This window comes from Pogoniulus pusillus, chromosome 41 (genome assembly GCF_015220805.1).
Source record: "Pogoniulus pusillus isolate bPogPus1 chromosome 41, bPogPus1.pri, whole genome shotgun sequence".
Lineage (NCBI taxonomy): Eukaryota > Metazoa > Chordata > Aves > Piciformes > Lybiidae > Pogoniulus > Pogoniulus pusillus.
In genome coordinates this window covers 883,485-903,141 of record NC_087304.1, presented here as the reverse complement: position 1 = coordinate 903,141, position 19,657 = coordinate 883,485, and the positions used below count along the sequence as shown (strand labels likewise).

The following is a 19,657-nucleotide window of genomic DNA, read 5'->3' as shown; positions in this document are numbered from 1 at the left end:
CTCTGCCCCTCAAGCAGAAGAATCTCCCTTTTCTCAGCCTTCCCTGATAACCAAAAGGGACAACACACAAAAAGAGCTTTTGGATCTCCACAGAGCTCTGGGATGCGAGGAATCGGCTCTCGGGAATGGCAATGCAGTTTGTGGCAGCTGATGCCCAAGAGCTGGGCAGGGAAGAGGGTGGGGGAATAACGACGCAGCTCTTTAGGAAGAGGAAACTTCTCAGAGGACCTTAGCTGTGGCCGCAGAAGTTTCTCAGGGTAACTTCTTCCTCCTTGACCAGCCTGGCTGGAGACAAGGAGGCACCGCAGCCCCTCGGGTACAGCTCTGCACGGAGCTATACAACAGCTCTCCCAAACCTTCGCCCTCGGAGGGAGCTGGCCGGTGTTTTGCTGAGACTCGGTTCCTCCCCAGCTGAAGCCAACAGCAAGTCTCTGGCCTGCCAAACGCCAGTGCTTGCTGCAGAGCTGCCAGGCAAACCCACCGACAGCTCAGAGGAGCAATGTGACAATGTGCAGAGGCTTCGGCACCGCCGCGACGGTGAGCAGCGCAGGGTCGCCTCCCGTGCGCCCGGTCCAGGCTGGGCCAGCAGCTGCTGTCCCTGCGGTTCGGCAGAGGACGGGCAGGGTGGGGGGCAGGCTGCCGGCAGAGGACGGGCAGGGTGGGGGCCAGGCTGCCGGCAGAGGACGGGCAGGGTGGGGGCCAGGCTGTCGGGACGGGAGCCTTGGGGCTGACCTGCACCCACAGACCCCCGAGCGGCTGCTGCGGCTGAGCGGGACCAGCGGCAGCTGAGCAGCGTGTGAGGAGCGATGGCGCTCAGGAACTGCGGTCCGCTCCCGGCTGTATAAAGCAACCCAGCAGAGGCCACGGGCGGCCCCGCGCTGCTCTCACACCCGCGGCCGCCACTGCCCGCCCGCAGCTGCGCCTGGGCGCACAGCGCCGCTCGGCCTCGCCGGGCAGGCCACAAGCCGGAGGGCGCCGAGACTGCAGCTCCCAGCGCGCCCCGCGGCGCGGCCATCTCGGCGCCCAGACTCCATTTCCCATGCGGCGCGGCGCGGGGCCGCCGGCCGCCATCTTACACTGCCTCCGCCCCCGGTGCGGCCGGATTGAATGAGCCCGGAGCCCGCTGCCCGCCGCCCGCCGACCCAGCGCCATGTCCGCCACCCCGAGCCGCGGCACCCCCGGCGGGACCCCGCTGTCGCCCACACGCATCTCCCGCCTGCAAGAGAAGGAGGAGCTGCGGCAGCTCAATGACCGCCTGGCCATTTACATCGACCGTGTGCGGTCGCTGGAGCTGGAGAATGACCGGCTGCTGCTGAAGATCTCCGAGAAGGAGGAGGTCACCACCCGGGAGGTACGGCTTGAGGGGGCCTGCTGGCTCCGCTCCGCAGCTCCGGGGCGGGAGGGTGAGCGGCGGCGGCCCGCTGGATGCGGCTCTCCCGCGGCGTCCCGGGAGCGGGTCCGCGGCCCAGGGGCTCGACCGCCCTGTTCCCGCGCGGCGCCTCGGCCCGCCCGCCCGGGGCGCACCGGAGCGGCTCTGCGGGGCCGGCGGCGCCATCCGCCTCGGGCCGTGCCGCTCCCGCCGGCCCCGGTCCCGGGGTCAGGCTCGGCCGCGCCGGTGGGGTCTGGCTGTGCCCGGCTGAGGGGCTCAGGGCTGAGGGCGAAAGCTGGCGGGGGGGGGGCGTTGTGAGATCCAGCTTCAGGCTGTGCGACCCCACGGGGGCTTGTTGCGGGCTCCGGCCGCGGTGTAGGGCAGCCAGGCGGCTTGGTGAGACGCGCTGGGGGCGGCTCAGGCCAGGGTCGTCACCGAGTGAAAATTGGACCGCCGCCGGTGCCGCTGGCGGGATCGGGCCCGGCCGTGGCGGGAGGCGGCCCCGAGCGGCGGGGCGGGCGCGGCGCCGGGCGGCGGGAGGGTGGCGGCTGCAGCCGCACGCTGCCCTCCGTGCTTTGGCCGCGCAGGGGTGGCAGCCAGGAGGCCCTTCCCGGGGCCCTGGGCGTGTGTGTCCGGCGAGCCCCGGGCCGGCTCCTCGCTGCAGTTTGTGTCTGTTCCCGCGCAGCGGAGGCTGCTCGCTGAGCGGGGCCCGCGCTCCGCACATGCGTCCTGTGACTGCCTTAACCCAATGGTGCTTGTGCCGCTCGGGCTGAGGGCAGGAGGTGGGAAACGGGAGAGGGTTTGGATTAGCTTTGCCTCTCCCCAGAGGAAATCTTCTGGGTGCCACACATGTGAGGAGTTAATCATCGCAGTGTGAATCACTCCTCTGCATCCTGTGGTCTCGAAGGCGAAGCTGCTGATCCCTCTTGCTAAGACATGTGTTGCTTTCCCCTCTTCTGCTGGATCTACTTTCCCCAGGCCTCCCTTTGCCGTGCAGAGGAAGGATGTAGCCAGTGGCACAGCTGGGGACAGTCCCACCCATCCTGTGCTTCCACCAAGCCCCCTCTGCCTCGCCGCTGGGGCAGGTTGGAAGGTTAGTTGGGAGGTTCCCCCTCTGAGATGAAGTGAAACTTCTGTGGGAAGCCAGTAGATAACAGCCTCTGCTGGAGCCTGTGTGATGCAACGGATTGCTGTGTCTGCTGCTTTTTTTGTCCTTTGAGGGTCTGGTTTGAGGGTGCTGGGGATGAGTGGGAGGAGGCTTTGAATTCATTTAGTGTAAGCGGACCAGATCTGATAGTTTGTTGTTTTGGGAGTGGTTGCAATCACTGTGCACCCAGGATTGAAGTCCCTTTAAAGGTTGCTTTGTACCATTTAATGATAGATGAGAACTTCTGTGTTTGCAAAATAACTCAAACCTTCTGAACCTAAAATCTGGCTGCATCACTTGTCCTGTGTGAAATCAGGCTACAGACGAAATAACCACGTCTGGCTCCTGGAGCTTGTCGGTCGCAGATCGCTGGAGGCTGGAAGGAGTGTGAATTGCAAATGAGGGAGGCAGGATGCGAGTCTGTTGACGGCACACAGTAACGAGTAACATGAGACAGGCAAACAACACAGCTGTAAGCCTGCTACATTCTTGTTATGAACATAGAGCAGCTCCTGTGTGCCAGCGATTCTGGGCAGATCCTCCACTGCAGTCTCTGGAACGTGAACCTGAAGGTTTTGATGGGAATATTTTGCTTATTTAGCCTTTGAGCTTTCCTTCTTCACTTCCAGACTTTGTAAAAGGTCCTAATTTGTAGACCTAGTCTGTGGGGGACCTTAGAGCTGCCTTGCAGTAGCCGAAGAGATGTTGTAGGAAGGCTGCAGAGGGACTTTTCATGAGGGTGCCTGGAGACAGGCCAAGGGGGAATGGCTTGGAGCTGAGGGGGAGCAGGGCTAGTCTGGAGCTTAGCAAGAAGCTCTTCAGCACAAGGGTGTTGAGACTCTGGAACAGGTTGCCCAGGGAGGTTGTGGATGCCTCCTGCCTGAGGGTATTCATGGACAGGTCGGGCGAAGCCTTGGCCAGCCAAGTCTAGTTGAGAGGCATCCAGGGAGGGTGCAGTAGATGATCTCTGGGGTCCCTTCCAATCTGAGCTGTTCTGTGATTCTTTGAAACATGTTCAGGATTCCTCAAGCTGCTCTCTGACATGTCAGAGATGATGTAAGAGGTTGCAGCTAGTCTCTGGACCACACTTACTAAATGCTTCCCCACCCCTCGAGGGCAGTTTGCTGATCTAGCTACGGATGTCCAAATAAGGAGACCTTTTGCCTGTTTTGCTTTGATGCAAGGCAGTGATTGAGCACTGTGGGAGCAGCAGAACTTCAGATTGCTGCCAGCTTTGGGTTTCGCTGGAATGGGAGAATCCTGTCCTTTCACTTTCAGTTCCAGTCTGTTAAACTGGATTTTCTGCAGACAATTCACTTTTCACATTGCCCTCTTGGAATGTGCTCAGAAGATGGTTAGGTATGGCATGGAATAAAACATAAATTCAATCCCACAAGTTCCCCCACCCAAACCAACTCTGATTCCTGTCTAGAAACACAATCATGCACAGGGCAATGATACTGTTCTGCCTACCTCCTTCTATGCTTCCCATTGACTTCCTTCTTCTCCTGGGGTGTTCAGGGTGGAAAACCACCTTGGCTGTCCTCAGCTGGGTGTAAATTTGACTGTGATGGGTTTGGATTTTTGATTTTGTGGTGGTTTGTTGTTTTTTTAATCTGTCTAAATGTGGTTTTGGCTTCTCCCGGGTGGTGGTGGGGAACATCACCTGCTGCTGTGGTAGATTAATGGTGCATGGTGTGGGATTGAGTGCTCCCCAGTGGGGTCTGTGTAGCACCATGATGGGCACGTTATCCAAGGCAAGTGGGAGGTTGAGTGCTGTGACAAGCAGTAGACAAGGGCGTGGTGTCATGAGAGACGCTTGTCCGTTGCTGGTCACTCCAGTGTCCCATCAGCTGTGTCTGAGAAGGGGGCTGGGCTGAGACCACTGCTGATGCCCTCTCTGCCCACATGGGAAAAAAGAGTTGGCATTGCTGCTCTGGTTCTCAATGAGGAGTCTCTTCTAGACAAGAGAAGTGTTCTGCCTATGCTCTTCAGCCACAGGTCATAGCCACTGCCAGAAGGTCTTTAATCATTAGCTGCCAGGATGCTCTTTCTCCCTGTTGTAATCACTAATCTGCAGAAGATAGAGGCAAGCAGCCACTTTCTCCTTTGGGCAATCTCCTTAGGCTGCATCCTGGCTTTGGAACAAAACAGTTCCTTTTGGTGGACTTGGAGCTGCTACCTCTTAGCAGTAGAGGAAGGCAACTTTGCAGAAGTTGAGATTCATCTTTAGTCCTCTGCTAATTATAGCCCTTTGTGCTGCTTTCCCTCACCCCATCCAGTGCTGTTCTACCTTTACTTGGATGCAGTGGGCCTGGAGGAATCAAAATGTATACAGGGAGCCCTCAGACAAACTTCCCTGTGCAGCTGAAGGAGCCTCTAACTGTCCTCATTCTCTATCCGGCTGCTCTCCTGCATGAATCCCCCTGTGGAGCTCAGCCTAGGACAGAAATTTAGCTCATCCTCTTATTTTTCCAGCTCCCTGGTGTGTGGTTCAACAACCTGATTTGTGAGGCTGGGAGGGGGAGCACTGGAAGGGCCAAGAGAAGAGCCCTGGAGCTCAGCTCCCTCTGTGCTGTTCCCTGCCCTCCCCTGCAGTGCAGAGGTTGCATCCCTCCCGGGCAGATGCTGTGGTGGGCATGGGAGGGGTTGCTGCACTGTTCTGAGGACATCCCACTGGTCTCACCCACAGAAAGGAGAAGTAGGGAGGAAAGAAGATCCCTGTGAGCCTCAGCCACTGACAGCAATTGTTCTTGTGCCAAAAGCAACATCTACTGGGGGTTCCCTCTTCTGTGTCTTCCCAGCTCTGTGGGTGTGCTGCAGTCTTGTATGTCACAGCCTTTAGAATGTCCCCACTTACCTGCCAGGGCTGCAGCTGCTGTGCCCTTTTTGTGCACCATGTGTAGAGTCAGAACCACTCTCGTGGTCTGGCTGTGGTGTTGGGTGCTGCCCTATTTGCTACCTGCAACATTCCTGTTGAGATGCTGCTGTGGATGATGGAGTGCTCAAGTTATGGTCTTCTGGCTCTACAGACATCCAGGAGGTGATGGTGGTGATGTGCCACACACATCCTCATTGTTCTGGAGCACTTGGCTGATGTTCCTGGTGAGTCTGAGCTGTGGCTGACTGGCAGTCCTTTGTCAGCCCAGGGCTGGGTGATGGAGAACAGAGTGAGCCATGCCTGCTGAACAGCCTTGTGTTTTATGCATTGATGAAGGTAATGGTTCATCACCAAGCTGGCCTGGGCTCATTTGTGGTTGGGTGGAACCTGCTGCTTGTCTAGCATGTAGGTTCTCTGCCTTCTTGGCATGTTCCCTGTGCACCTGAGTGAATACTTGCAGCCTTTCTGAGTCCAGTGCAGTCACAAAGGTGGTTAAAGGAATGGAACATCTTCCTTATGAGCAGAGCCAGAGTGAGCTGGGGCTCCTGAGCTTGGAGAAGAGGAGCCTGAGGGGTGACCTCATTAATGGTTATAAAATGCAGAGGATGGAGCCAGGTTCTGCTTGGTGATGGCCAAAGCCAGGACAAGGGACAGTGGTAGAAGCTGAGGCAGAGGGAGTTCCGTGGAAATGTGAGGAAGAATTCTTCCCTGGTGAGGGTCCCAGAGCCCTGGCACAGGCTGCCCAGGGGGGTTGTGGAGTCTCCCTCTCTGGAGATCCTCAACGCCTGCCTGGATGTGTCCCTATGTGATCTGCTATAGGTGATCTTGCTCTGGCAGAGGTGTTGGACTGGATGAGCTTTCAAGGTTCCTTCCAGCCCCTAACTTTCTGTGATTCTCCAGTGGGAGGCCTGTGAAGCTCTACACACTGAGCTGCATGAGTGCTCCCAGCACAAGCTGCAGGTTAAAGAGCATCCAGCAGCCCTCCCTTCCAGACTGCTGTGGAAGCATCTCCTCTCTTTTTGTTCTCCATGTGCTCTATTTCCTTATCCCCTATGTTGCCCAGTGACAAACCTGCAGGCTCTTCAGGCAGTTAAAGTGGACACAGGTGGAAGCAGGTTCTTGGTGCAGGATGTGGAGTGTCCAGCCTGGCCTGTGCACAGGAGGAGTCAGCCTGGGGTGCACGTTGGCAGTGCAGATCAGGCTGCAGCCTCTCTCCTGCTTCCTGCCAAGCTCTCATGTGAGGTTTTAGCTTTATGTCTTCCTTGCCTTCAGCTGGAGGAGCTGTGTTCTCAGGGAGGAGGGACCTGTCTGCTGGCCTGACCTCTGGGGAGGTTTGCTGCTTCCCAGGGGCTTGGTTCTGGTTGCTGTAGAGAGGCTGCTGAGGCTCACCTGGCCATGGGACTTAGCCCTGCTGCTCCTCATTGTGGGCAGCAGTGATACTGGCAGGGGTGCCTAGATTGGATCAGACATGATTGGTGGCTCTGGATGATTGTTAATGGTGTGGGGACCCAGGTGGTGTGCAGGGGGAAGGGTTGGAGGGTGGCTGAGCAGATCCTGCAGAGCAACTGGATTGCACAACTGCTGCTGACAACAGGGGTTTGGTTTCTGTGACCACAGAATGGTCTTTCAGGATTGACAACTGCTTCAAAGGGGCAGAAGCCAGCTAAGTAGGGCAAGTGTGTGTTTGCCAACAGGGCTGGTCAGCCTGCTAAGAAAACTTCAGGCTGGGAATGGTGGAGGAGGAAGAGGTTTCTCTGGGGTAAGATCAGATGAGGAAGTGGTGGATGGAGTAAGCAAGTGAAGGGCCTGGGGTGATGCAAACAGAAGAGCACACAACAGAAAGGGGATGAAAGGAAGACGCCCAGCACAGGCACCTGAGGGAGGAGCATGGGGAAGCTCTCCTTTACTTCCCAGGGAAGCACCAGGTGTGGGTGCCTCTGGAGTGCCTGCAACACGGATGTGGGGAGCACATCAGGGGGATGAGAAGTCTGTGGGCAGTCCCAGAGCTGTGACCTCTTGAGGTCAGAGATGGCTCCTGTGGCTGGAGCGCTGTGGATGAGCCCAGGCTCTGCAGGGGAGTTGCTTTTGCTGTGAGAGTGCAGTGGGCATGCCTGGAGCTCTGCCTGTGGACAGGGTAGGGGCTCCTGGGAGCTTGTTGGTCGGGATTAGTGGGCAGACCCAGCTGGGTGGCATTGTGAAGTGTGTCTGCTGCTGACCTGATCAAGAACAAGAGGTAAATGAGGCCTCCTCCACTCAGCTGGAAGAAGCCTCACATGCCTTAGTCTTAACACTGCCAGGCCTAATGATAAATGAGGGAGATTTGGCCAGGAGAGTGACTGTGAGATGGTGGAGTTCAGGAACTTCAGAGGATGGAGCAGAGCGAGAAGCAGGACCACAACCCTGGATATCAGGGTAATAGCCTTGAGCTTGTTCAGGGCTCTCCTTGGAAGAATCCCATGAGGCATGGAGAGAAAAGGGTTGAGAGCTAGGTTGATGCTCAAGGATAACTTCCTCCAAGCTCAAGAGTGCTCCACCATGGAGTAAGGGTGGTAAGAGACCTGTATGGTCTAATGTACTCCTAATGTACTCCCTGCCTTGTGATCAGACCACACTTCAGGAAGCCCAAGCCCCAGAGTCTGGAGAGAGGTCTGGCTCAAGGAAAGCTTAGTCTTGGTAGAGGAGGATCAGAGTGGGGAGCATCTGAGCAAGCTCTGGGTCTGTTCACCCCTGAGGGAAATGGCTGACATCGTTGTGAGGCCACTCTCAGTTGTCTCTGAAAGATCATGAGGCTTAGGAGAGCTTCCTGAGGACTGGAAGAAAGCAAATGGCAACGTCAGGAGGGGCAGGGGACTGCAGGCCAGTCAGGGATGCTGAGAACAAGTCACTGGGCTTCCTGACAGCACCTTGGCAAACCTGCTCCTCTGTGCTGCTGAGAACTTTCTCCTGTGGCTCCTGAACTAGCTGCTCAGGTATCGCCACCTGGATTGAAGCTGGGGCTAAAGGAAACCTTTCAGAGTTGCCACTCATCTCCTGTCGTGTCCCTGTGCAGCTGCAGGTCAGCAGGCACTGTGTAAATCAGAGATGTTCCTGTGCTCTGGTTGCAGCTTGTGGCTCTCTTCAGCTCCTGTAGACCATTTAGGGCTCAGAAGTGTGCGAGGGAAGGTTACAAAGAGCAGCAGAACGTCCGTGAGGAGGAGCAGAGCTGGCAGTGTGAGGAAATCTGAGGTCTGTCACAAGTCCAGCCAAGGAAATTGCTCTCGGAAGCAGATACTCAGCACTTCTTGCAAGACAAACTGAAGGCAGGAAGTGAAATTGTCAAGCAGGAGGTCTTAAGTGAGCAGTTGTGCTTGTGTGAGGCTCTCTGATGTGGAAACCAAAAGCTGAGGAGATTTCCACAAGGATTAGACAAATTTGTATTTGGGCACTGCTGGATTTTGGATCCTGGCAGCAGTTTCTGACTCGGCCTCTTTCCTTTCTGGAGCTGGGAGCACAGGTGAGTGAAGGATCTTTGTGTGCCTTCAGCATTCACTTCCAGCTGCTGCTCTTGTGCTGCTTACACTGGAGGGGTTGGCCTAGGCTCCAGGGGTGAGTTTGTGTCTTTCTTGGGTGAGAGCAGCAGGAGGCAATGAGCTGTGGTAACCCAAGCCAAATGATGAGAAGCAACAGAAGGAAGGAATTTGAATTGATAGATCCTACTGATAGGAGATGACAGAAGGCTGGAAGGTGCCATCAGACAAGGAGTCTCTTGCAGCCAGTGATCTTTGGGAGTGTCCAAGCACAGGCAGACACTGTCTGGTGGCACTCTGCTCAGAAGTGTGATGAGACCAGGAGCCAGATGTCTTTGTCATGTCCCTCCTCCTTTGCCCTGGACGCTGGCAGCTGTTCCTGATGACTTTTGGGTTGCTTTTTGTCCAGAAGGTTCATGTGAGGCTTATCCTGGGAAGTCCTGCTTTGGTCCAACAGCACCTTGTGTCACGGCACTAGAGATCAAACTGACTAGTAAAGGTGAAGCAGTTAAAGTGAGCAGAAGAGTGCCAGTAGAGGCAGAGCACAGCAGCCTCCTGTGTCTACCCTACTAGAGGCACAGTTGGGACCAGGCTTCTCTGGAACTTTTCAGAGTCAGTAGACTTTAAATTGACTTCCTTCTGTCAGACTTTGAGGAATGGCTCTTAGAGGCAGCAGAAATAGTTGCCAGAGTTGGAGTGCTGAGGTAGAAGAGTGCTTTTAATGAGCCTTGTTAGCAGACCTAAGCCCAGGCTGCTGCAGCTGACCTGGCTCTGCTCTCTGGCCCTTGGGCCCACTGCTGTGTTTGGGTCTCACTTCCCCCCTTGCCCAGTGCTGACAACAGTGGGGTGTTTTTTATGATCTAGAAAGACCACCTTGAGCTCCAGTTCAGTTTGATCACCTCAAACTTCTATCAGTGCTAGAATCTCAGTGTTGTTTGGGTTGGAAAAGCTCTCTAAGACCAAGGGCAAGCAGCAACCCAACCCCACCATGGCCCCTCAATTATGTGGCCATGGCACTTGGGGACAACTTTCTTGAACACCTCCAGGGATGGGGACTCCACCACATCCCTGGGCAGCCTGTGCCAATCCCTGATGGCTATGGTAGCAAAGAAATTATTCCTCATCTCCAACCTAAGCTTCCCCTGGCACAGTTCCAGGACATTTCCTCTCCTATCATCTGATCTTAGGGAGCAGAGCCCAACCCCTGCCTGCCTGCAGCCTCCTCTCAAGGAGCTGTAGAGAGCAATGAGGTCTCCCCTCAGCCTCCTTGAGACTAAACCACCCCAGTTCCCTCAGCTGCTTCTCACCAGACCTGCTCTGCAGACCCTTCACCAGCTTCCTTGTCCTTCTCTGGATGTGCTCCAGTGTTGCCATGGATCCATGTTCTCTTTGCATCCTCTTGTTGGAATTCTGAGTTGGGTTCAGGGTTTTTTGCAGTGTTGCTGCTCCCAGCTACTGCTGCTGTTTCTTCCTCTTTGTGATGGAATCTCTGCTGTGTCACTCAGTACAAGGGAGGGCATGGACCTGGTGGAGTGGGTCCAGAGTAGACCATGAAAATGATCAAGGGGTTGGAGCAGTTCTGTTACGGGGATAGGCTGAGGGAGCTGGAGGTGTTCATCCTGGAGAAGGGAAGGCTTCAGGAAGACCTAATAGCAGCCTGCCAGTGCTTGAAGAAACTACAAGCAGGCTTCAGAGAGACTGTTCCCAGAGTCCTGCAGGGACAGGGTGAGGAGCAATGGTTTGGAGTGAGAGGAGATTGGGGTGTTAGGAACAAATTCTGCACCATGAGGGTTCTGGTACACTGCAGAGGTTGCCCAGGAAGGTTGCTGAGGCCCATCTCTGGAGATGCTCAAGGTGAGGCTGCACAGGGCTCTGAGCAACCTGATCTAGCTGAGGCTGTCCCTGTTTGCTGCAGAGAGGATTGGCCTGCTCAGTGCATCAGCTGAAACAACCCAGCCCGTTCTGTGGTTCCAGGTCTGGGTTGTTTCAGCTGATGCACTGAGCAGGCAGGTAAGTCCCTGGGGCTGTGGATGGGAGCAATGTGCTGCCTTCTCGTGTTCTGGGCTAGGAGCAGAGGTTAGCAGGCTGCTGGAGGGAGACACCCACTGAGTACCAGCGCTGGGGCCCGAACGAGCCAGTCGGTGCTCACTGGGGAGCACAAGTCTCTGCTGCCCTCTTTGCAGCAGGTTCTGGAACTGTGTGCATCCTGCAGCCTTCAGCTCCATCCAGCTATGTTCTCTCCATGCAGAGACTGAATTAAGTATTGGTTCTCTGTTCAGGGGATTGTTTTGATGCTCCTAAGTTCTCTGGTGTCTATAATGCCTCAAAAGCATCAGTCAATTTACTTCTTGTTGTAAGTTAAGGGGACACAGTCTCAAGTTGTGCCGGGGTAGGTACAGGCTGGATGTTAGGAGGAAGTTCTTGCCAGAAAGAGTGATTGGCACTGGAATGGGCTGCCCAGGGAGGTGGTGGAGGCACCGTGCCTGGAGGTGTTCAAGGAAAGACTGGATGAGGCACTTAGTGCCATGGTCTGGTTGACTGGATAGGGCTGGGGGATAGGTTGGACTGGATGAGCTTGGAGGTTTCTTCCAGCCTGGCTGATTCTATGATTCATACCACACCAGCAGCTTAGTACTGTGCTCACAGGAAGGTAGGGAAGAAGGCTTTCTCCCTTTGACCTTGGCCATACAATCTCAGTTTATCCCTGGAGTACTGGGAAGGAGTTTGTCCTTGTGTCCTGCATGAGATGTAGTGTGTCTGAACCTACAGCAAAGAGCCCCAGGCTGGTGGTGGGTATGCAGGGCAAGGATTTAGCACATCCAAGGCCTAAAGAATTGCTGAAGAAGAGGAGCAGCCTTGTAGTTGCAGTACCTGATGGTGCAGACTCAGTGCTTGGCCTTGGGGCAGTTGTGTAGTGTTGCACTTTGCAGATGTTAGCTCTCATGGCTTCTGCCCAATGAAAGACCTGACAGCATGGAAGTCTCCCTTTCTGCCTTGGTGCTGTGGAGAGCTGAATGGAAAAGGTCAGCACAGTCACAGCTCACTTGATAGAGCATCCTGAACTTTGTTCACAGCAGAGGGAGAGAGAGGATTCTGCCACTCTGCTCTGCTAAGACCTCACCTGCAGTGCTCTGCCTAGCTATGGGACCACCAGTGCAAGATGGACGTGGACCTGATGGAGCAGGGCCAGAGGAGGCCAAAGATGGTTAAGAAGGTTGGAAACCCTCTGAGATGAGAACAGGCTGGGAGAGTTGGGGGCTGTGCAGCCTGGAGAGGAGGAGGCTTAGAGCAGCATTTCAGTATCTGCAGGGGACCTGCGGGGAGCTGGGGAGGGACTGCTCAGAAGGGCCTGTGGGGACAGGCTGAGGGCAGTGGTCTGGAAGTGGAGCAGGGCAGAGTTAAGTTGGACATTGGGAGGGAGCTGTGCACAGTGAGGGTGGGGAGAGACTGGCACAGGCTGCCCAGGGAGGTGGTTGAGGCCACCCCTGAAGACATTCAGGGTGAGACTTGCTGTGTCCCTGAGCAGCCTGCTCTGGCCGGAGGTGTCCCTGGTGGCTGCAGGGGGTTGGCCAAGCTGCCCTTGGAGGGTCCCTTCCAAGCCCATGCTGTCTGGTTCTGCAGTACGCAGCTGTGCTGCCTTCTGCTGTAGACAGGCTCTGGGTAGCAGCTCTGGAGGGAAAACCCCCAAAATTCAACAGCAGAGTTAAGTCTTACAAGCTTTATTCAGCTGGATTCTTTGGAGAAGCAGAACATTGTGTGGCCACCCAGCCAGGCTCATAGATTCACAGAGTGGGTTGGGTTGGAAGGGACCTTAAAGCTCATCCAGTGCCAACCCCCTGCCATGAGCAGGACACCTCGCATCAGCATGGGTTGCTCAAGGCCTGGTCCAGCCTGGCCTTGTCGTTTGTGCTCTGTGGTGTGCTTGTAAAGCAAAGCTTCTCAGCCTCCTGCTGCTGCAGTTGAGTTGGTGTCAGGAGTTGGGTGAGAATGTGGAGCTTACTCCTAGGCTCCCTGCTTTCACTCAGGCTTTTTGAAGACCAGATGGTTGAGTCTATCTTTTGGTGCTGCTCTGGTGCTGCAACAGATACTCCCAGGGACAGCAGGGTTTGCTTCCTTGTTTTTACACCTCATGCTTTGGTAGGGAATTCCTTCTCCTGAGGTTGGTACCTCCTGCTTTTGGCTCTCCTCCCTGAGCACTGTTTCAGAGCTTGCATCAGCAGTGGTGGTTGTGTTTCCTAGAAGTAGCAGCAGAAGCCTCCCCGGGTGTTGGCAGTGTGGCTGGCTGATACACCTTTGGAAGTGACTGGCATCCTTAGAAATCCAGGTGTGGAAGACTTCCAGGTGCCTTGCTGTGATCTGAACAGCTGATAGCAAAGTACTGAGCTGAGACAGAGAGAGGTCTGTAGATCCTTATCCTCAGAGGCAGAGGAGCTCATCTCTCACCGGCTCCCATGGCTTAGTCTGGGTAGTTCCAGGTTTATTTTCAGCTTTGTAGTGCAGGAGCTGAAGTCAGATCGAGCCTGGGACCTGTACTGCACAACACAGGACTTCAGGTGTTAAAAAACATCTCCCAGAGCAGCAGCACTGGAAATGAAGGTGAGGACTTGGGTTGTAGGCTGCAGTGATCAGCTTCAGCCTCTCCTTGGAGGGGTCGCACACTTGGGACTGTGTCCTGCTGCGAGTTCCAGTGCCGTGTCTGGGGCTGGGTCAGGTCTGGCTGCAGGTGTGTGTGAATGGAAGAGATGTGCAGCAGCAGGCAGCCTGCAGCTCTTTTCCAAAGCAAGCTGTGAAGTCTTCCTGGGGATTCAGGGCTGGGATGGTCCTGGGGTGCCTCATGTCTGAATGCCTTTTCCCTCCTAGGTGAGCGGGATCAAGACTCTGTACGAGTCTGAGCTGGCTGATGCACGGAGAGTTCTGGACGAGACTGCCAAGGAGAGGGCCAGGCTACAGATTGAGATAGGCAAGCTGGGAGCAGAGCTTGAGGAGTTCAACAAGAGGTAAGAGAAGTCCTGCTGGTTATTTTTCAGTCTATTTTTAAATGAGGCTGGGCAATACCTGCAGTGGCAGTCATAGAAGCATAGAATTCATGGAGTTGGAGGAGCCTTTTCAGCTCCTCCAGTCCAGCCATTCTCTAACTTTGCCAAGGCTGGTGCTAAGCCATGGCCCTCAGCACCACACTTCCAGAGGTGGGGATTCAGCCACCTCCCTGGGCAGCCTATTGCACTGTTACAGAACTCTTTCAGTGAAGAAGTTTCTTCTAATGTTCAACCTAAGCCTCCCCTGGTGCAACCCGAGGCATATTCTTCTTCCTAGGGTGCAGAGCCCAACCCCCACCTGACTGCAGCCTCCTCTCAGGGAGCTGCAGAGAGCAATGAGGTCTCCCTCAGCCTCCTCTCCCCCACACTGCTCACCCCTAGCTCTCTCAGCTGCTCCTCCCCAGTCCTGTTCTCCAGAGCCTTCCCCAGCTTTGTTCCCTTTTCTGGACCTGCCTCTCAGTGTTGGGGACCCAAAACTTCTGTGATACTGTTGCACTGCCAATGGTACCATTGGTGCTGCTTCAATTGCCTTTCTGGAAGCATTGCAGGCTGGGGAGAAGCTAACAGGCTCGTCAGAGGGAACTCCTCAGCTTGCTGGCCCAGGCAGGCAGAGCAGCTAACCCCACCCAGCATCTACATAAATGTCTTCATAGATCTTGTGGTTGGAGCCATGTGGATAGGTAGAGGCTCAAGTGGTGACTTGTGCCAGCTCCTGTCCTCTCCTCCCCTCCTGGTGCAGGCATGCACATGTGCCTGTAAACTGGAGTGACAGTGATGGAGATTCAGCCTGACCCGTGCAGGGAAGGTTAGTTTTTAAACGTGATCAGTTTTCTTGCCTGCTTGCCTGCACTGCCTGCTGGCAGAAACGAAGGGCAAGGACCAGGCTGGCCCTGGGCCGTTTGGGCATGTGGAGGCAGAATGACCTTGAACGCTTGCAGCTACAATGTGAATGTGCTGAGAGAAGACTCTCTGCTGCCCACCTTTAGAAACCTGCTGTGCAGTCTGCCTCTGAGAGCTGGGCTGAAGCTGGCTGCTGGAAGCCAATCAATCTACTGCTTCTACTGCCACTAGGGAGGGTTGCAAGCAAATCCTGTTCAGCAGTTCAGACTTCCTTGAAAAATGAATGTGTCTGGTGGCAAAGTGTTGCTTTGATGTTTTCTGCTCCTGATTTTGAGTTGTGGCATCTGTTGTAGAAGAGAGGATTTGGTAGCTGCAGAGTTGCCCTGAGCCTGTGCTCATCACCTGTCTGGCTGTTGTCAGCCATAGCAGTGCTTTTCACACAGCAGCACCTCCCCTCCCCCTTCATGCACATCTGAGTGGTTACAGAAGGGATGAAGTGTGTCCCTCCCTGCTGCCCAGCTGTGAGCTTGGCTTTGTCAGTGCATCTTCATTTTCTGTGCTGGGCCTGCCTGTTGAGGGCTGCCACTGGAGGTATTTTATGGACTTTACCCCTACAGTAGCTGTCCAAAGATGAAATAGAGTCATAGAATGGTTTAGGTTGGAAGGGACCTCAAAGCTTACCCAGTTCCAACCCCCTGCCGTAGTCAGGGACACCTCTCACTCAGGGTCTCTCAAGACCTCGTCCAGCCTGGCCTTGAACACCTCCGGGGTGGGAACATCCACAGCCTCCTTGGAAACCTGTGCCAGTGTCTCACCACCCTCACTGGAAGGAGCTTCTTTCTAACATCCAGTTTCAATCTCCCCTCTGCCAGTTCAAACCCATTCCTCCTCGTCCTGTCATGACAAGACCTTTTCAGTAGTCCCTCCCCAGCCCTCCTGTAGCCCCCTTCAGATGCTGGAAAGCCACTCTAAGGTCTCCTGGAAGCCTTCTCTTCTCCAGGCTGCAGAGCCCCAACTCTCAGCCTGTCCTCAGAGCAGAGCTGCTGCAGCCCTCTGATCACCTTTGTGGCTGCAGCGTCACTAAGTTTGTCTCTGGGTCCCTGTGGAGCCTGCAGGCCTTGCAGCACAGTTCCTGGCAGCAGCAGCAGAGCTGCCCATGCTCAGGCAGCCACCTGTGCACTCACTGCCAGGCTCCTGTGCCAGGCCTTTGTCAGCCATTGAAACCTTCTCTGCTAACTAGGTCAGGCATAAACCCCTAAAGCCAAGTGGGGTGAGTCCCTCCCAGCCCTGGGGTGATGTTCTTGGGACTGATTTCCCTTTTGAAGGCCTTGGGGCAGCAGTCCTGGCATTTATTTCAGGTGCTGGGTTTTGTGTGGCAGTTGGTGCCACATAGTTTTTGAGGTTGTCTTGGTGGTAGCTCCACTTCCTGCTGCTGTGGTGGGACAGCAACCTCCCTCCCCAGGACTGCTGCACCAGGCGTGGGGGCATGACCTGCTGGTCAGTCATTGCAGAGGTAACTTTGGGCTGGCTAATGAAAGTCTCCTGTCCTGAAGCCCATGAAGTGTCTGTTCATGCCTTCACCAGTCTCATGGGTGCCTAGGTCAGGCAAAACCAGGGGGCAGGTATCTGCAGGCCTCATCTGTCTGCTCCCTTTAGCAGGATTCCTGCTTGATTTGCCAGCTCTGAGCTCTGTGACTGTCTTGCTGCAGCTTCCTCTGCCTCCTACCCCACGTGGCCACTGAAACATTGCCCTTGAGCAAACTTGGCTGGTTCAGGCAAGAAGAGCTCTAGAGGGTTACAGTGGCATGTCTAGAACCTTGGCACAGCACAGCTTCAGGCTTCCCATCTGGTGGGTTAGGAAGCTGCCCCCTCCAATAGAATTTACCAGACAGCTTGGAGGGAAGATAAAGCTTTCTTTTGCAGCAAGCTGAACTTGCAGGCAGATATCCACACTCTGTTTCCAGGGATTCACAATGATATACAGGTGGGAAAGGATACAGGAATCCAATCTTTCCCCCTTGACAAAGGAAGCCCAGAAGGGGCCAGCACCACCCCCTGTGCCCCCCCAGAGAGCTAAGCAGCAAGGCTCATCTGTTCCCTGGAAGAGTGTGGGGGAGTCAGAGGGGAGCAAAGGAACAGCAAAGAGAGGCAGTGCCAAAAGCCAAGAAAATTGATTCTGTATCAGAGGACTTTAGAGATTGGAAGGGACCCAGAGATCATTGAGTCCAACCTCTGGGCCAAGGCAGCATCACCCAGGGAAGTTTGCACGGGAGTGCATCCAGGCAGGTTTTGGAAGTCTCCAGAGGAGGAGACTATGAGCAGCCTGCTCCAGGCTCTGTCACCCTCACTGCAAAGAACTTTCTCCTCATGTTGAGCTGAAACCTTCTATGTTCCTGTTTGCAGCTGTTGTTCCTTGTCTTGTTGCTGCTGACCACTGAGAAGCGATTGGCCACAGCCACTTGCCCCTCACCCCTCAGATATTTGTACACATTGCTGGGATCTCCTCTCAGCCTTCTCCTCTCCAGACTGAACATCCCCAGGGCTCTCAGTCTCTCTCTACAGGGCAGATGCTCAGGTCCTCCAGTCATCCTTATGACTCTCTGCTGGACTCTCTCCAGCAGCTCCCTGTCTCTCTGGACCTGGGGAGCCCAACATCTGACACAGTATTGCAGGTGTGGTCTCATTGGCTTTTTATGCCAAAGAGTGACTCTCAGTGGGTCCATGCCCGAGTGGAGTCCCTCAAGGATCCTTACTGGGACCTGTCCTGTTCAGCATCTTTGTTGGTGCCATGGGCAGTGGCACTGAGGCAGCCTCAGCACCAAGCTGTGTGGTGTAGCTGACAGCTGGAGGGAAGGATCCATCCAGAGGGACCTGCACAGGCTGCAGAGCTGGGCACAAGCCAACCTCCTGAGGTTCAGCAACACCAAGAGCAAGGTCCTGCAGCTGGGCTGGGGCAACGCCAAGCACTGATCCAGGCTGGGCAGTGCCTGCCTTGAGAGCAGCCCTGGGCACAGGCACTTGGGGGTGCTGGTGGAGGAGAAGCTGAGCCTGAGCCAGCAGTGTGCACCTGCAGCCCAGAGAGCAAGCAGAGCCTGGGCTGCATCAGGAGCAGTGTGGGCAGCAGGGCCAGGGAGGGGATTCTGCCCCTCTGCACCCTCTGCTGAGACCCCACCTGGAGCCCTGTGCCCAGCTCTGGAGCCCCTGGGACAGGAAAGATCTGGAGGTGCCCAGAGAAGGGCCCCGAGGATGAGCAGAGGCTGCAGCTGCTCTGCTGTGGGGACAGGCTGGGAGAGTTGGGGCTGTGCAGCCTGGAGAGGAGAAGGCTCTGAGGAGACCTTACTGTGGCCTTGCAGTATCTGAAGGGGCTGCAGGGAAGCTGGGGAGGGACTTTGTAGGCTGTCAGGTAGGGATAGGCCTGGGGGGAAAGGAGCAAAACCAGAATTCAGATTGGGTGTTGGGAAGAAGTTGTTCAGCAGGAGGGTGGTGAGAGCCTGGCACAGGTTGCCCAGGGAGATGCTGGAAGCTGCATCCCTGGAGGTGTTTAAGGCCAGGCTGGATGTGGCTCTGGGCAACCTGCTCCAGTGTGAGGTGTCCCTGCCCATGGCAGGGGGTTTGGACTGGATGACCCTTGGGGTCCCTTCCAGCCCTGAGGATGCTGCGACTCTATTAGCAGACCAGAGATTGATGCAGACTTTATCATGACTTTCTTTCCCCAACCAGTGCTGTAATTTGGTTGTGTTCTGCACTGAGCCTTCAGGAAATTAGTGATTTCTCTTACTGGAATTTTCCAGTAAGCCTTAAACTACTGCACTCGAAGCCTCCAGCAGCAGGCTGCACCTCTGTAAGGCCTTCTGTCGGTCCCCTGCACAAAGACAATGAACCAGGCTGGAGCTGCACATGCAAATAAAAGTGTGACTGATGCAGCCTGGGCTGCCTTCCAGTGCCAGCGTTCAGCAAGGAGCAGGAGTCACTTATCACTGTCAGGAGGCCTTTGTGGAGCTGGGCGTTGAGCACTTCTGTGGGTGCCTGTCTCCCTGGGAGCACTGCTGCTGCCCGGCTCCTGCAGCCCAGAGGCAGCGCTGGCTGGGCCGGCACACGCTGCTGCTGCTGCTGCTGCTGCTGCTGGCGGTGAGGTGGAGCTGCTGCTGCGCGGGCAGGAGGCTGCTCGCTGGGACTGCCTGCGCCACACGGGCACGGTGGCTGCCCTCTCTGGGTGACACATGCGCTGCAGGGCCTGTGTCTGGAGAGCTGCTGCTAGAGCACTGTGTGGAGCAGGAGTCTTGTTTGGTCTGTCTGCCTGCTGCAAGCTGCCGAGCCTGGAGACAACACACATATGTTTGCAGAGCAGGCTCGCAGCGACAGATTGGATCAATGCTAACGGAATCAGTGACAGCTAAATGAAAGCAGAGTCAGAGATCTGCAGCAGGTGAGCCTCAGGGCTCCAGGGGGCCATGCATCAGGCTGCCAGTGTGCTCTGTGCTGGGGCCTGTAACAGCAGGACCCCAGAGACCAGCAGCTCTGTAAAATCAGCCTGTGAGTTATGGGCAGTTATGGGAGTTGGAGAGGACAGTCACAGAAACATGCAGCTTGGCAGAGCCCCTTGGCATCACCAAGTCCAACCTAGAGCCCTGCTCTGCAAGATTCACCTTGAACCATATCCCTAAGCACCACATCCAAGCTACCCTTAAACACACCCAGGCTGGGTGACTCCACCACCTCCCTGGGCAGTTCATTCCAGTCCCTGACCACTCTGTCCATGAAGAACTCATTCCTAATGTCCAATCTAAACCTCCCCAGGTTCAGCTTGAGGCCATTCCCCCTTGTTCTGAACTGGAGTTCCCTGTGAGCAGAGCCCAGCAGCAGCCTCTGCACAGTGTC

The 19,657-nt window shown here is 55.6% G+C and overlaps 1 protein-coding gene across 1 annotated transcript in view; it reads left to right on the top strand.

Annotated features, from left to right (window-relative positions):
• The first annotated feature begins 864 nt into the window (after positions 1-864).
• Positions 865-19,657, top strand: part of LMNB2 (lamin B2) — a 45,123-nt gene continuing 26,330 nt past the window's right edge. Inside the window, exons 1-2 of the mRNA XM_064175288.1 lie at positions 865-1,351; positions 13,764-13,900. Coding sequence (XP_064031358.1) covers positions 1,151-1,351; positions 13,764-13,900 — 338 coding nt within the window. The 5' untranslated portion in view covers positions 865-1,150. The remainder of the gene's footprint in view (positions 1,352-13,763; positions 13,901-19,657) is intronic.